Source organism: Lepus europaeus, chromosome 9 (genome assembly GCF_033115175.1).
Source record: "Lepus europaeus isolate LE1 chromosome 9, mLepTim1.pri, whole genome shotgun sequence".
NCBI classification, from domain to species: domain Eukaryota; kingdom Metazoa; phylum Chordata; class Mammalia; order Lagomorpha; family Leporidae; genus Lepus; species Lepus europaeus.
Window position 1 is genome coordinate 40,456,266 of NC_084835.1, and position 16,776 is coordinate 40,473,041.

General features: G+C 50.1%; 1 protein-coding gene across 1 annotated transcript in view; it reads right to left on the reverse strand.

Annotated features, from left to right (window-relative positions):
- The window catches only part of LRIG1 (leucine rich repeats and immunoglobulin like domains 1), a 118,669-nt gene that overhangs the window by 65,703 nt on the left and 36,190 nt on the right, over positions 1 to 16,776 (reverse strand). The window contains exons 2-3 of the mRNA XM_062201230.1: positions 14,156 to 14,227; positions 2,767 to 2,841 (exon numbers count right to left, since the gene is read on the reverse strand). Of these exons, the coding sequence (XP_062057214.1) occupies positions 2,767 to 2,841; positions 14,156 to 14,227 (147 nt within the window). The remainder of the gene's footprint in view (positions 1 to 2,766; positions 2,842 to 14,155; positions 14,228 to 16,776) is intronic.

Below are 16,776 nucleotides of genomic sequence, written 5' to 3' on the forward strand. Positions count from 1 at the left end.
CGCGGGTCTGAGACAGCACAGAGCTCTTGTGTGAGCGAGTGCACCGCAGAGGAACAATGAACCCCCGAGGCAAAGTCCGCAGTTACAGGTGTCTGAGCGCAACATCACCCACCCGCTGCTTCTGTGCAGAGTGTGACAGTGGTTTCGGATCACTGGGTCTTTGGGGGCATTTACTGCCTCTCCTCTCCACTTCCGGTTGTGAGTGCTGTGAGCGTCTTTCACCATCTCCTCTGACAAATGAGGCAACAGCAAGTTCTCTTGGGTTACAACTGCACTGACCGCTTCTCACATTCGTGTTCCCGTGGCAATCCTCTGCTTCCAACAGAAGGGGAGCAGGAGCTTGGGGATTAAGGACGCAGACTCTCGACTGTTAACTGCCACATTCCCAGACACCATGCTGGGGCTTCCACGTCACCTTGGGAAGACCCCTAGGCCACAACTGCATGCACACCAAGGGTGCCGACTACTACACCGGACACCTTTGATACGAGAGCAAAGCCTGAAGGCCTGGAACCTCCACGTGGGTGGAGACGCTAGGTACTCTGCCTTCACGGTTCCGGATGGGACGGCTGTCGGGTGATGCTCCTCTGCTTCCTACGCTGGAATTACTTCTCTGTCCTTTGCATGCCCTCTTGGAAAATACCGGAAGGTATGAAGGAAGACAGCAAAGTCATCTATAATCCCGCTCCCCAGCTCCCTTTTGAGGCACGAAACCCCGGCATCTGGTCTAGGACAGAGGAACACGGGCAGCTCAGAGCAAACGAGGATAAAGACCTTTCATTCTGCTTTCAGAGCAATCACTGACCAAGTCAGAGGGAGACCAGCCTCAGGCCAAAGAGGTGGCTGCCAATGCTAACCTACATTTTCCAAACTGAATCAAAACAGGGAGGGAGGCTTTCTCTCTCTCTCTCGCTTTACATATTTCAGTGCTGTCTAATGGAATAGCAGGAACAAGGCCAAACAGCCCCACTGTTCCTGGCACTGAGGCCAAGGAACAGCAGTGTATTTTTAGTCAGCAGAGCAAGGTGCAAGTCAAGGTGCCACAGGCCCACGGGACAAGCCAGGGGCCCCACCTGTCTCTGCCAGAGGCTGGTTCAGAGCCCCCTGCACGTGGGTGGGTGAAGGAGGGACACGTGGGCATTTCTGTCCACTCGCACTTCCACCTCTCTTCGTTCCGCCCCTCGCAAGACCCTCACGGAGCCTTGGTTTCTTGCCTGGTCCTGGCTCCCCCACCAGTGGAGGAACAAGAGGATGTGAACCAGCACTTCTCAAACTTCACCCACTGGGCCGCTGGCCAGGACCCCTGGTGAAGGCTGGGATGCTGCACTTGTGACATAGTCAGAGCAGAAACGACAGTTACTCCATGAGCTGCGTTTCAGGCAACAAGGAGTTACAAGCATCTTCAAGTGCTTTGCATTATGAACACACAAGGGATTACCCCACCCCTAATTAGCCTCACGTAAGGGCAACTCATTTAATTTAGCCAGTAATTAAACACCTCCTGGATGCCATGCACAGAGACGAACTGGATGTAAAAAGAAGGCTAGACCTCTACCTATCCATCAAAGGAACAAAAGCCCACAGACACCCAGGCAGAAGCACTCGTCACCACTGATCAAACACCTACATATGGGGTGCAAGGCCAGGACCTTCTTATATGCTCCCCTCCCCCTCAGTCTCACTCTTCCCACACATAAAATGGATCAAGGACATATCTGATACATGAGGAAGATGAAGATCTGAGAGATTACGTCAGCCTAGAACACACATGCGGAGCCCCATTTCTGACCCTGTGGCTTTCCTGCAGCTCCAGCATGCCTTGGAGGGGGTTCAGCTCGGGCCGTGTTTCCTAAGGACATAGCACCTTCTCAACACAAGGCCTGTGGCCAGTAAAAACCCGAGCCCCGCAGGCTACACCTGCGATCTTAGTAATGGCACCTTCCTGCCAAAGCCCTCTGCTCAGCTGAGCCCTGCGTTGAGAAAAGATACATTCAGGTGAGCAAATGAATTACAAAACCAGCAAAATCAAAATACAGTAAATCTATGCAGGGCTGGAGTGGAAACAGGAAATTCAGTGTGAAGAGGGAGGTGCTCTGCTGGGGAAGCTGCCAATAAAATCTGGTTGAGAAACTGTTGGACTCACGGCTGGTGTATCTGCAAAGACCTCTGGGTGAGTTTAAAACATGCCGACACCCCTCCACCTGGCTGAAGAAACAGGGGTCTGGCCAGGTGCTTAATTCTTTGGCATAGGCTCTTTCAAGCCTGACTGATAACCTCTCATATCAAGAATGTGACTCAGTTTACTTTAATGGCTTAAAAAAAAAAAAAAAAAGTGCCCCCAGACCTCTGAAATCAACATAAAAATAAGGAATGAGTTGTCACTTTTTTTTTTTCTTTTTAAAGCCATAAAAGTAAACGGAGTCACATTCCCAAACTCGCCAACACAGGCTTTCCAACTTTTAATTCACAGAGCTTCCTTTAACTCTCATTTAGTCACCCAAGTTGCAGCTGAACCACTGGGAGCAAGGAACACAGAGCCCTGCACCTCTAGGCTTTCAACAGGGTCAGTTTGCCCACCAAGTCAGAGAGGAGGCAACACTCGGAGCTCTTTATTCTGCAAACCCCACAACAGCAAGCAAGGCGTTGGTCATGATCACGGGAACTTCATGACGGACAGCTGTCTGTCACCAGCGACGTTCTCCTGCCACCAGAGGCCAGCACGGCAACACCACACAGCCCAGGGTCCCCCCCCACGGCAACACTTACAGAAACAGAGAGACGACGTGTGACGAAGCAGCTCCCAGGGATGGTATGGCGGTCAACTCATTATTGTTGAGGTACCTGGAATGACAAGGAAGAATTAACCACTTCAAGCATTTAATTAGTAGTTTCAAATCATGCACCTATGAGGAAAATCAGAAAACACTACTGAGCTAGCCGTACTAAGAACATCTTCTAATCTCACACACACACACACACACACAGACTAATAAAATTGAGTGCTCAAAGGGAGAGAGGAGGCACAGGAAGGCGAGAGCTAACCAAGTATCCCACTCACGGTGAAAAGTCTCCTATCTCGCATGGAGCTCACAACTAATAGCTAACACACACACACGGGGAAAGGCCAAGATGCAGGCTCGGGACGAAAGCACCCCGAGACCATCAACACGAGTGTGCCAGGAGAGCACAAGTCTGGAAAGGCCTTGTGGAGCGCAGAGCGCCCCCTCCTGGTTGTTTCCTACACATCCGAGGCCTGGTGTTCTGCCTTTGCCAAAGACCAGCATGTGCAGAACCACAGCCGCAGGGCTTGGGACACACGGGGCCTATTATTTCAATGCCTCATCTGTGACATAAGAAGGAAACTGGACTCGCATTCCAGCTGAGATTTCCAATTTCTTTGGACTTTGATGAAGCCCGGGGAGGGGGGGGACCCTGAAAACACATATATATACTCGTTTTGCACACATTTTAAAAATGCTAAGCAGAGAGACTTCCTCTCCAAGCTCCCTTCCTGTCTGCGTATTCTAAATCTGCCTTCCCATCGTCAGTATCTCTCAAAAGGCGCAGCACAGCTCGCCTGCTCTGCCCCCAGAGGCTCGGCAAGCTGGCCTCCTTACATGGACATGTTCTTCCAAATCTGGAAAGAATATCCAAACTCAGACTCGCCAAGTGAGCCCAAAAAGCCTCAAGGAAGCCAGGGCCCAGTGCTCAGGCCTGCTGCCGGGTGACACGCTGGAAAGAAACCGTATTTCTGAGGGAGAGTCGAGGGCACAGAACTGCGTCCTCTTGTTCTCCATTTTTAAGGGAGTTGTTACGTCGCATAGAGCAGCTTGTCTGAAGACAAAAACCACTGAAATGACAGCTGTATTCAGACAAGCACACAGCCAGCATTTGCTTAAACAGAATAATCTGGTTGTCCGCCATCTCTTATAGAACTGAATGGGAAAAGAGGGGGGAAAAGAAGAAAAAAAAAAATGAGAAAAGGCCTCGAATTATCCCATTTGCTTTCTTCAATGCCAAAGCCAGTTAGGGATGGAGCTTGGCAATTATTGGGCCGCGGGACACAGACTGCCTGTTTCAACAGCGGCATGGCTGGAGCATCTGGCAGAGAGAAAGCAGATCCGTATCATGTGGCAAATCCTTTCTCCACTTAAAGGGCCCTTGTTTGTGTGCTGAAATAGACAATTAATTACGTTAACAGTCTCTTATCTGACTGGCCCCTAAATCAGATTGTTCCTGCTTCACCTTTTATCTCATCCAGCCCCGCTGTGATCTGTTTCCCAGCTAGGGGATACTTAAAACTGCACCAGTCGTAATCTCGACTAATAAATTTCCATAGTACCTATCAAGGCAGCTAATTAGTAGAAAAGGCCCCCGGGTTTATCTGAGCAGAAAACACGAGGGTCAGGGAGCGGCTGCCCATTCGTCAGCTTGCTAAGATCTCTCGATTTGAGATTTATTCTCAAATACAGAGGGCAGTAGCAGTAACAACAGCAGGAGAAAGCTTTTTGAGAGCCTACTACGTGCAAGGTGCACCACTAAGAGCTTTTCTGGCGTGGTAACTTGTCTTTAGGCTCCTGGAAGTAGGTCCCAGGCACAATTCCAGGGACCCAGAAGATCTAGCTTTAAAATCTTGGTTTTTAATCTATTATTCTCCTCTATTTCTGAACAACCACAGCAAAAACCAAACAACAACAACAAAAAAAACCCAAATACATTATTTAACTTCATCACTGCAACCCTGAAGGAGGCAGTAGGTACAACGACTATTCCCTACATGACACTAGTCAGTTTAACAAATCTAGGGTCACATAACTGGGGGGAGGGGGCAGTCAAGAGAAAAACAAGGGCAGGAGTCGTGTTACAGCAGGTTAAGCCACTTGGGACACGCATATCCCATACTGAAGTGCTGGTTTGAGTGTCAGGTACTCCACACTTTCAATCTAGCATCCTCCCAATGTGCCCGGGAGGCAGAAGATCATGGCCCAAGTGCTGGGGTCCTAGCCACCAACATGGGAGACGCTGATAGAGTTCCTGGCTCTTAGCTTTGGCCTGGCCCCACCCCAGTTTTTGCAAGCATTTCGGAAGCGAACCAGTGGATATAAGAGATCTCTCCCTCTTCCTCTCAAACCCCTTCTGTCTCTCTCTCGCGCTCTGTCACTCTGCCTTTCAAATAAGTCTTTGAAAAAATATATAGATAGAGGACAAAGCACAACTGCAAATCTGAGCGCAGCAGTAAGTGGCAGGACCAGCAAACACAGGACAAGCCGGAAAGCTCTTAAGCCCTTAGGTAACATCAGTTGTTCTTCCGCCTGTGTGTAATCTGACTTGCTTTTCAAGCTGGAACGAGGAGGATGGACATTTTCTGCAACGGGAACTGTGGCTAAGGAGCATGGGCTCCGGTCAGCCCTAACTGCACACGGGACAAACTGCCCCACCCACTGTCACAGAAATGAACAAGGCAAGGAGGCGCAACACCACCATTTCAGACCTGGACAGACCTGCTGGAGGGCCAGTGCACCAGGGCTGAAGATTAACGAGGCACTGTGTGTCCCAGTGGACATCTTGGGGGCCACAGGCGCGGGGAGAAATAGCTGGCTCTCATCTCAACAGGGCTGCCTGCTTTATGAAGAGGACAGTGGGAGCCCAAAGTGCAGGAATTATGCAGCAAGCTCGCTTCTAGATCATTTCTGCTCGAAAAAGAACTGCTGGTTCTAGCGCTAGCGTCTGCCAGCTCCACCTCCACTGGCTTCCTCTTTGTTCTCTCCATCCCCTGTTGAAATGAGAGCACAATCTTCAGAAGGCAACAGAGGCCAAACTCGCTCTGAGAAGGGAAGCGCTTCTTGCCAGACTGAAATAGAGACCGGTCAAAAATAGCACAGCGAGAGAGATGTGAGGGGGGAAGCACTCGGGAAGTTCAACGGAGCCTCCATGAAGAAGGAAACCTCAGGAATTAGGGGCTGTGTCTGACGAAAGCTGCTGGGTACCTTGCACTGGGCGCCCCTCGCCCTTCCTCCATCCCCCCCTCCCAAAGTCCCCCAAGGCCCTAAACATCTGTCTAAAAGCCTGGCTTTTATCACCGAACCTTTTTCTGATGATTCAGGACCAAGAAGTGCCTCCGATGCATCAGACCATGAATCACCGCCCAGCCCCGGAGCAGGAGGAGGTCTACCTCAGGTCAGCGGGCTGCGTAGACTGCCTGACCGCAACGCAGAACCTGGAGGCTGGACCTTCTCCAGGCAATCCGCAAGGTCAGCGCGGACTTCCTGATCCCTCAGCTTCCCTCCAAAGCCTCCACTCACTTGGCTTAAAAATCCGGCTGCATTTTGCAAGATGTGAGTGTTCTAAAAGGACATTTCACAGTCTAGAATTACTCTCTTAAGCAAATTTAGCTTCCACAAACAATGTAAAGCCAGCACCAGGAGTAATTTGGGGGTTCGGCACTTTCTCCTAACCTGTTTACTGAAGAACTGAAACAAATCCACAGTGAAATTCTCAAACCATTTCGAACAAGAACACGGGGAGTACTCGGTGGAAGAACAGAGCTTTCTTGCTTGTCAGTCCTCTGGATCACCTCCAGCTGGGAGCTGCTGCTGCCGGCTACAAGAGATGTACACACGTCTTTTTTTTCCTAATAAATGCTTGTGTAGTATACAGTCTGTTACGTACTGCTCTTTTCCTCTTGGTAATACATCCTGGAGAGCACCATAATTCTTTTAACTGGCCCCACGGTCCACCGTGTGATCGAACCTTTTGACTCATTAATTTATTTGGCCAACCTGCAGTTGGTAGACTCAGTGGCTGCTTCCAAATACAGAGCTGCAATGAACAAAGTTGTGCAGGGGGTTGTAATTCTGGTCAGTTCCCTTAAAGGGAAAACGTGGAAACAGGTGTTTGGCCGGGCAGTTAAGATGCCTGTACCCTACATCCCAGCGTCTGCATTGGATTCCTGGCCTCCAGCCAGTGACTCCAGCTGAGGATGAACGCAGAACCTGGGGAAACAATCGTGACAGCTCAAATAACTGGGTTTCTGCCACCCACACAGGAGACATGGATTGAGTCCCCAGCTCTGGACTCCAGTGCCAGCCCAGCCCTGGCCTATGGATAAAGCACTCTCATGCTCTCGCTCTCAAACACGACTTTCTCTCTCTCTCTCTCTCTCTCTCTCTCTGTGTGTGTGTGTATGTGTGTGTGTGTGTGTGTTCCAAACGGAAAAAGCTCACGGTAACAGGTAGGCACGTGGACTTCAGAGTCAGGGCCAGTTAATCAATAGTGTTAAGTACTAGAGAACACTGCCGACTAAATAAACTTTTTGGCAAAAGTTTCTCATATACTTTATATACCAGACAGCCAGGTAAAGGTATTTTGGTATAAAGGACATAGGGATAGTTTCCTTAACAATTATAAACGATAAGGCTGCACAGGCACTATATGCCGAGTTCTGCCCTAAATTCTCCATGTGCGGTATCTGAATGAATGGTAACGCTCAGCCTCTGGAGAAGGTACCAAATTACACGCCCACCTTCCACGGAACTGAGGCATGGTAAGAGAACGGCACAGCGGGGACTGCTCAGGTTACAGAGCTCGGATGTGTCAGTCAGACCTGTACATCAACCCGACCTGCACTCCGTCCCCACTGAACCATCTCAGCACGTCCCTTCCCTAGCTGCACCCTCAGCTTCCTTTTCCTGAAAATCTCATGTAAATAGCACAGGTACCAGTGTCCCAGGGTTCAAACAGTTATTCCTAAGCACTGAGGACATGGCCAGCTAAGTAGAAAATGCTCAACAGGTGGTGGCAACTCACAGCCAAGCAACAGTGCCTCAAAACACACCACATATGTCACTCTTCCCTTAAACACCCCAGCAGCACAGCCTGGGGGGCAGCAGCCAGAGTCAGAGCAGGGCGGCCACAGCCAGCCAGCGCAGAGTGCACCCAAGGCTTCCCCCACTGCCTCCGGAACTCTCTGGGCCAGTGGTGCTGGCAGGCACACGCGCCCAGGCAGCTGTAACGGGATCCGAGCGCAGCCTGGACAGTGGGCCGTATAAATAGCCCCGCTTATTATAGAGGCGCCCCGCCCTGCAGGACCCAGGCCGTGGGCACTCCCTGGTGGGCTTTCCTCAGACCCGTGGCTTGGAAGCAGCTGCACAAGTGTCCCCACGTCCTCCAGGGGCCTTCCAAGGGCTGGCCGTCCCTCTCCAAGCGGCCGACGATGTTCTGTGGTTCTGGGGCCTCTGAAATGAAACCGCTGCGAAACCACGGCCTGCAGCCTGCCAGCCTGCGGCTGGGGAGGCTCTGCATGGGGCTCGGGAGGACGGCAGCGGCCGGCAGACACTCGGGGCCAGTTCACTTTGGAGCAACGATGCGTCCCTGGCAATTTGACTTGTTTCTTCCACAATCCTTTCCAGTGCCCTCACCCCTCAGCTCCTAACAAGCTGCCTTCTTTCTCCCAGCAGTACCAGAGGGCCTCAGGAAGAAGCCCAGATCTTCATCAGGGAGAAGTTTTGCTGCTCTGGACACCAGTGAATTCAGCTCATCCAGCCCACAGGGCGGGGGAGGGAGGGGTCAGAGGGTCAACCTGCCAAGCTGCGAAGATTTGCTCCCAAACAGTGCACCCAGCTTGGGGGACAGTGTGGCTCCAAAGGTAGCAGAACAGGCAGGAAATACCATCCAGTGAGTCTTTCCAGTGTGCAAGGCCCTGGACACCCTCTCTTTGTTGAGTGACTACACTAACACTGACTATGTGTTAGCACATCTATTATCACAGGCAGGGGACAGGAAACAAGCAGGTGCTATGTCCCCTGTCCAGAGTCACAGAGCAGGGCAAGAGCAGAACCAGAACACAACTCCAGGTCTGTTTGCTACCCGACTGAGCGTTGTCCTCACTTAAACCCAGAGGTATGGCTAAGATGGAATCTCCGTCTTTACAAACTCTCACAATCAGGGAGTTAGCAAGGGGCCACAGACAAGAGCCCAGGAGTTACTGGGCACGGGGGGGAGAGGGGGGCAGGCCAAGCACTAGCTGTGCAATTGCAGTAAACCCCATATTGCTCCAGCTGCTGGAAAGGGTGGAAGGGCAACTAAGAAGTCGAGTGCCGAGCACTACGGCCAACTTAGGATCAAGCTCCCCAAGCATTCTGGTAGGAGGAAGGGGAGCATTAACACACAAAACACAAATAGCACATACTAGAGCTGGGAACATCATCCTGCCTATATGAGGGGAAACCAAATTGTGGAAAAATGAAATTAAGAGACAAGCTTATTTTGGTGCAAAGAAATAAAAAATACGAAGGGCCAGCACTGTGGCGCAGCAGGTTAACGCCCTGGCCTGAAGCACCAGCATCCCATAGGGGCGCCGGTTCGAGACCTGGCTGCTCCACTTCCAATCCAGCTCTCTGCTATGGCCTGGGAAAGCAGTAGAAGATGGCCCAAGTCTTTGGGCCCGTGCACCCATGTGGGAGACGTGGAAGAAAGTCCTGGCTTCAGATCGGCGCAGCTCCAGCTTTTGCGACCAATTGGGGAGTGAACCATCAGATCGAAAACCTCTCTCTCTCTCTCTCTCTGTCTCTCTAACTCTGACTTGCAAATTAATAAATAAATCTTTAAAAAAAAGAAATTGGGGCCGGCTCCGTGGTGCAGTGGGTTAATCCTCCACCTGCAGTGCCGGCATCCCATATGGGCGCCGTTTCTAGTCCTGGCTGCTCCTCTTCCAATCCAGCTCTCTGCTATGTATGGCCTGGGAAATTAGTGGAAGATGGCCCAAGTTCTTAGGCCCCTGCACCCACACAGGAGACCAGGAAGAAGCACCTAGCTCCTGGCTTCGGATCAGCACAGCTCTGGCTGTTGTGGCCATTTGGGAAGTGAACCAACGGACGGAAGACCTTTCTCTCTGTCTCTCCCTCTCACTGTCTGTAACTCTGCCTCTCAAATAAGTCAATAAAATCTTTAAAAAAAAAAAAATATGAAATCCATGCATGGCTTTTTTTTAGCACAAGTTTTTTTCCAGTAAATTTTTTTTTTTTTTGACAGGCAGAGTGGACAGTGAGAGAGAGACAGAGAGAAAGGTCTTCCTTTTGCCGTTGCTTCACACTCCAATGGCCGCCGCGGTAGGCGCGCTGCGGCTGGCACACTGCGCTGTTCCGATGGCAGGAGCCAGGTGCTTCTCCTGGTCTCCCATGGGGTGCAGGGCCCAAGCACTTGGGCCATCCTCCACTGCACTCCCTGGCCACAGCAGAGAGCTGGCCTGGAAGAGGGGCAACCGGGACAGGATCGGTGCCCCGACTGGGGCTAGAACCTGGTGTGCCGGCGCCGCAAGGTGGAGGATTAGCCTAGTGAGCCGCGGCGCCGGCCTTTTCCAGTAAATTTTAAAGATCCCTCATATACATCGCCTTCAGAAATTTTTTGCACCTAGATGAACTTATCTTCAGTAATTCCATTTTGCACAAACTTTTTGAAGTCCCCTTGTAAATGCAACAGAAGTTCAGGTGAGGGAGAGAACCCAAGTTGGGAGGGGAGAGAGGAGGCCAGGGTTAAAGACAGTGTGGGTTTGGATGAGGTGTCTGGGGGAATAAGAGGGAATACTCCCTACAGAGGGAAGATGCGCACACACTGTAAAGCCAGGAGTTAAGTGATCACTTCCTGTCTTTTTCCATCTTCACCTGGATGTCTGGGGTAAGACGAGGGACATGGGAGCTTAATGCAGTGCAGCGCCAGGGTCCAGTGCTTAGGCTCTGGAATCCCGCAGACTTGAGCCCAACACTCGACGTCACCAACCACTTCAAATTGCGAGTTTCTTGAACCTGTCTCAGCCGCTGCTTTCTCTTCTGTGAAGTGGAGAAAATCCTCGCAAAGAAAATCTCTTGTCATAGCGCTGGTGTGAGGCCTGGATGAGATCATATTCCCCAGAGGTTTATTAACACAGAGCTGTTGTGATTATTGTGACTGTTGTTAAGCAAGACTCATAACCAGCATCCCCTGTGAAGGGCAGAGAGCAGTCAGAGGTCTTCACATGTGGATCTGGGTGGGGCACGCACTCGAAGAAGGCCTGAGAGGAAGGGGACCGAAGGCCAGAGGTCAAGGAAGCCAAAACAAATGAAAAGCTGGAAGCCTGTCTGGGCAAGGAAGTGGAACCAGAGAGCCAGAGAGAACCCAGAGGACGCTCACCCGAGGACCTGCCACGCCTCCGATGACAGCTGAAACCAATACCTACCATAGCCAGGGCCCTAGAGGATCCAGGCCCTGCTGCACACCCCTCCCCTCAGGCACACACAGGCAGGGGCCCTCATGCTGTTCCTTCCTTGATGCCCTTGTACACGCACAGTCTTCCCTGCTCACATCATCGACAAGTGCTCAGGCATCACCTTCCTGCCCAGCCCATCTCCACGATTACTCCTCCAAAATCCAAGGAAAGAATGGAAGGGAAGGGGGGCAGGGAAGGAGGACAAGCAAGTGTCAGCAACTGAATTCAAAACCCAAGCAGCAACAGCCCTGTCATGCCATTCTGGAATCCAAGGCAAAAGGCAAAGAATCAGAAATACTGATTCCATCTTGATTTAAACTTTTTGATATTTTATTCACTGGGGGAAGAGAGGAAGAGAGAGAGAAAGAGAGACAGAGACAGAGAGACAGAGATAGCTGATGTTTTAAATCCTGCACCAATAAATCCCTTCTCCTGACTGCTTAGTTTCTGGCCCCCTGTCATTTCTGCACCTCAGGTGGTTGCATCTCTTGCCTCTCCCCGGTCCCAGCTGTCTGTGTCTCACTCCTTCCTGGACCGCAGCCCTGGAGCAGCGTGTGGTACCGAGCAGGCGCTCAAGTGTTAAATGAAAGCCTGAAAGATGCTAGAGGCAACACCCCAATTTTAATTGTATCCAATTTTCAAAGAAACCACTAAGCCTTGAGACTTAGCAAACAGAATTTAAGTATGTTCTAAACCACAGGCATTAAAGATAGCTTAGATTGGGGGAAAAGCCCTAGGTTATTAGCCTAAGCAGCTCCTGATGGCCAAGTGTATCATTCTGGGTCACTGTATGTCCCCCCAAAGTTCCTATGTTGACACTCTAACCCCAGCACCTCAGAACTCTATTTGTAACTCTGATTTTCAAATAAATAAATACAAATACATCTTAGGGAAGAAAAAAAAAAAAAGAGTAGCAAGCAAGGACTTTGATCAGTTACTTTTAATAAAAACACATAAGGACCTTTACCTACAAATGTCTAATGAAAATGCCTAATAATAGAAGCACTGGATGACAATTTATGAACCTCGGTACAGTAACTTACGTAAAATTAAAACACCACATCCAAAAAACTTTAATTTACATCAAGTATTTGGCCTAAGGATTAGGATGCCAATTGAGATACCTTAATCCAACATCAGAGTACCAGAGTTTATACCCAGTTCTGGCTCCTGACTCCAATTTCCTGACCCCAGGAGGCAGCAATAACAGCTCAAGGAACTGGGTTCCTACTACTGGCATGGGAGACCTGAACTGTGTCCCCAGTTCCCTGCTTCCACCCCTGCCCAGCCCTTGATGTTGCAAGCATCTGGAGAGTGAAAGGTAAGAGGGTGCTCACTCCGCCTCTCAAATAAAAGAAAAAAATGTAAGTGTAAGAGACATGCATGAACACATTACCCACAGCGATCTATTTTTCACTAAGTGTGCACAATGGTTATGGACGGGTGATAACACTGGCAGTTCCCAGTTGTTCCACAGTACATCGGCATGACTTAAATGAAAGCTCCTGTAAAGTTCCTACGGAGTTCCAACTCCTGATCATTCAAAATTCTTTCCATGCAAAAGATGAAGAAACAAACTGAAGCCTGCAGTTGCTAAAGGCACGAACACCTGCCTGGTTGTTTGGAGGTAGAGGGGAAAAGGCGAGCCTCTGTGACCCACTCTTCTACGGCTCTGTTTGCTGGCAAACAGCAGGGGCACACTGGCCTCACAGCCACCACCACACAGGCTGCTCCGATCCCTGGGAACCTGGACAAAGTGCTCGCCCCACGCATTACCCCAAACAGTCCACAAGGCCTCCTACAAGGGAGGAAGCTCTGCCATACACCTGCTGGGCGCCCATGATTTCCAGGAACCCTGCGCTTCCTAGATCGCAGCACACTCTCCAGAGACTGCCTAGGGTGAACGGAGGATCTCAGCAAAGCAGCACTTCAAGTACAGGGGTTCCCTTACCTCTGGGGATACAGTTCCAAGACCCCCAGTGGACGCCTGAGACTGTGGACAAGCTAGATGTCCTATGTTTGTTCCTATACATACCTACAATAAAGTTTAAATTATAGACGAGGCATAGTAAGTATTAGCACCACTAACAAAAGAGAACAACAACAAATACTATTACAGAATTGCCAGGATCACCACTCTTGTGTGCTGAGGCCATTACTAGGTACAACAGGGTTATGAAAACACAAGGACTGCAACACTGCAACAGCAGATCTGGTAACCAAGAAGGCTGCTAAGTGACCAACTGGCAGGGCACATTGGACAAAAGGATGAGTCACAATAGAGTGAACCAGCACAAGACTGAATTATGCTACTCAGGAGAGCGCACAATTTAAAACTTCAGGCCGGCACTGCGGCTCACTAGGCTAATCCTCTGCCTGCGGCACCGGCACCCCGGGTTCTAGTCCCAGTTGGGGCACTGGATTCTGTCCTGGTTGCTCCTCTTTCAGTCCAGCTCTCTGCTGTGGCCTGGGAAGGCAGTGGAGGATGGCTTGGGCCCTGCACCTGCATGGGAGACCAGGAGGAGGCACCTGGCTCCTGGCTTCGGATCGGCGCAGCGCACCAGCCGTAGCGGCCACTTGGGGGGTGAACCAACAGAAACAGGAAGACCTTTCTCTCTGTCTCTAACTCTGCCTGTCAAAAAAAATTTTTTTAAAACTTCAGAGTTGCTTATTTCTAGAATTTTCCATTTAATATTTTCAGATCACAATTGCCTGGACCCCAGAACTGTGGATAATGGGGGATGGAGGGAGGTCGGGGGACAGGGAAGTACTGTAGCACCATTTGTCACTGCCAGCCCAGGTACAAACGTGTCTCCCTTGAAGTGAGGTTGCTGATCTAGAGAGTGAGTGATGCTGCAGCCTGCGTATCTCCCCCAAGAGGTCCCTTTATCCTGCACCTGCCAGGGGAGTACTCACACTTCCTGCAGGTTCGGCAAGTCCTCAAAAACAGCAGGGTCGATCTCAGAGAGCTTGTTGTAACTCAGGTTTCTGGTAAATGGAGAGAGAAAAAAAAAAAAAAAAAAGAAGGAATCAATATTTGGCATCAAACTCAAGATTCAGGATATTTTCTCCTACCCTATCCCACCCCAAAAAACCAAGCCCTCTCCCTCCTAAATGCTCAGTCTCACGCACTGTTACAGAGCCACGGACACTGAAACTTACAGATACACCCTCCCAGTTGGCATCCTCAAGGCACTGGAAGCAGCGCTGTCAAAGGCCACATCACCCGAGGCTGGATAAACCCAAATGATTCCAATCAACACTACTTCACGACATAGAAATTTTTAAAGGAAATTTTTAAAGTAATTCTAAGCAGTGCCTTGGAACACAGGCTTTGCACCACAGGAGTCCAAAGCTATGCTTAGTGGCATTTTTTAAAATTAGCGTCTCACTAAAGCACCCACATCACACAGCAGTAAATGAAAAAAGCAAAGGGGAGGGGAGGTTGACCTTGCGTTGTCTACACCAGTTCTTGCAAGGGATGATTTCTGCACCTCAAGGGACCTTTAGCAAAAGCTGGAGATACTTTTTTTTTTTTTTGGGGGGGGGGGGAGGGGTGACAGGTTTACTGGCACTTGGTGGGCAAAAGCCAAGGATGCTATTAAACATCCAAGAGTGCACAGGTAGCACTTCCCCCTCCCTCCACCAGAGAATTCCCCAGCTCTGAGTGTTGACACTGGTACCCACAGACTGAGAAACCTGAGTCTACACAAGCCTAGAACCGCTCCGATGTACAGTCTAAGTTCCACGGACTGTTCAGAAAATGAGCACAGATTCTGAGTCCAGGTCATTTGCCGACACAGTATTGCAACCTTCAAGGACTGCATGCTGGGGGTGACAGTCACACAGGAGAAAGGAGGCAGCTGAGGGAAAGCTACACTGGTGCCAATCACAGGCCAGGTAAGCCTCTCATGACCAGCAATGGGAGCCGTCTCAACTGTCACAACCACATCTCTAGCCCCACCACCCACTGGATCCCGAGAGGCAGACAAACAGCAAGCCAGGACGAACTTAACTCCCATCACAACCTCAACCCAGACCAGCCTACCCTTTCTGAAACAGAAGCCACAGAGGTGTGATCCGAACGGGTCCTGACTTCTGGTTTCGCATGGCAACCTTGTTCCCTACTGCTGAAGCCCTTTCTGTGCCGAGGAGCTGAGCAATTTTTATCTCAGCGACTAATGCCGTGCATATTACTGCCTACTGCCCCTGTAACTAACCAGGAGCCCCAGTCTGCCTCCGAAGTGTCACAGAAGTGGCCGCTATCTCTTAAACTTACCCCGGCAACATTTCAATCAATACTAATCTACAACTGATCGCCATTCCACTGTGAGCTCAGAGACATTCATCTAAATAAAAGTCAAAGCACACTTGAAACTAATGGTTCATCTGCGTCCATGGCACAGCCTGAATTAAAAGCAATTTGTCGGGAGATTATGTTACCATAAAGATTGAAGGGGGTAATTTTTTAAACCGCATACTGAAGTCAAGTATGAGCTTGTCTGTGCCTCGGGGTATTTATTAATGAGTACACAGACGTCAACCAGTGACACCTGGGGAAAAAAATCCACAGTCTGAGACAAGTCCCCCCACGTCAGAAGACGGCTAAGACAGACAAATTTTCTTCTATTTTAAGCAGACTATCATCTTGAAAGGGGGGAAGTGTGGAAACATTATTTCTGGGCATAAAAATACTGTCAGTTTACAGTAACTACCACTTTTTAATTTAAGATTTTATTTATTTGTAAGGCAGAGTGGGGGTCAGCATTGTGGTGCAGTGGGTTAAGCTGCTGCCTTAGACACCAGAATCTCATATGAGTGCAAGTTCCAGTTGCTCTGCTTCCCATACAGCTCCCTGCTAATATGCATGGGAAAGTAGAAGATGAACAAGAGCTTGGGTCCCTGCCAGTCTCCTGGCTTCAGCCTGGTCAGTCCTGGATCGCTCATTCTTTTCTCTATGTTTCTCCCTCTAACTCCCTTTCAAGTAAATAAATCTAAAAATGGAAAAGAAAGAAAAGAAAAAGGCAGAGAAACAGAGGGAGAGACAGAGAGAAATTGCCCATCCACTGGTTGACTCCGCAAATGGCCTCAGTGGCCAGGGCTGGGCCAGGCCAAAGCCAGGAACCTGGAACTCCATCCAGGTCTCCCAGGTGAGTGGCAGGGACCCAAACACTTGAGCCACCATATACTGCCTTCTCAGGCACACTAGCACACAACTGGATTGGAAGTGGAGCAGCCAGGACACGAACCAGAGCTCTGACATGGGATGACGGTGACACAAGTGGTAGCTTAACCTGCTGCTCCAGAATGCTGGCAATATTTTTAAATTTATTTTAAAAATTTACTTGAGAGGCAGACAGACAAAGCCTCCATGCCATCCTCTGGTTCACTCATCAAATGCCCAAGCCAGGAGTCAAGAAATAAATCCAGGTTTCCTACATGCGTGGCGGGGATTCAGCTACCAGACCCACCTGCTGCCTCCTGGGGGCTGCATGAACAGGAAGTTGCAAACAGGACTCAAACCCTGGCACCCTGAT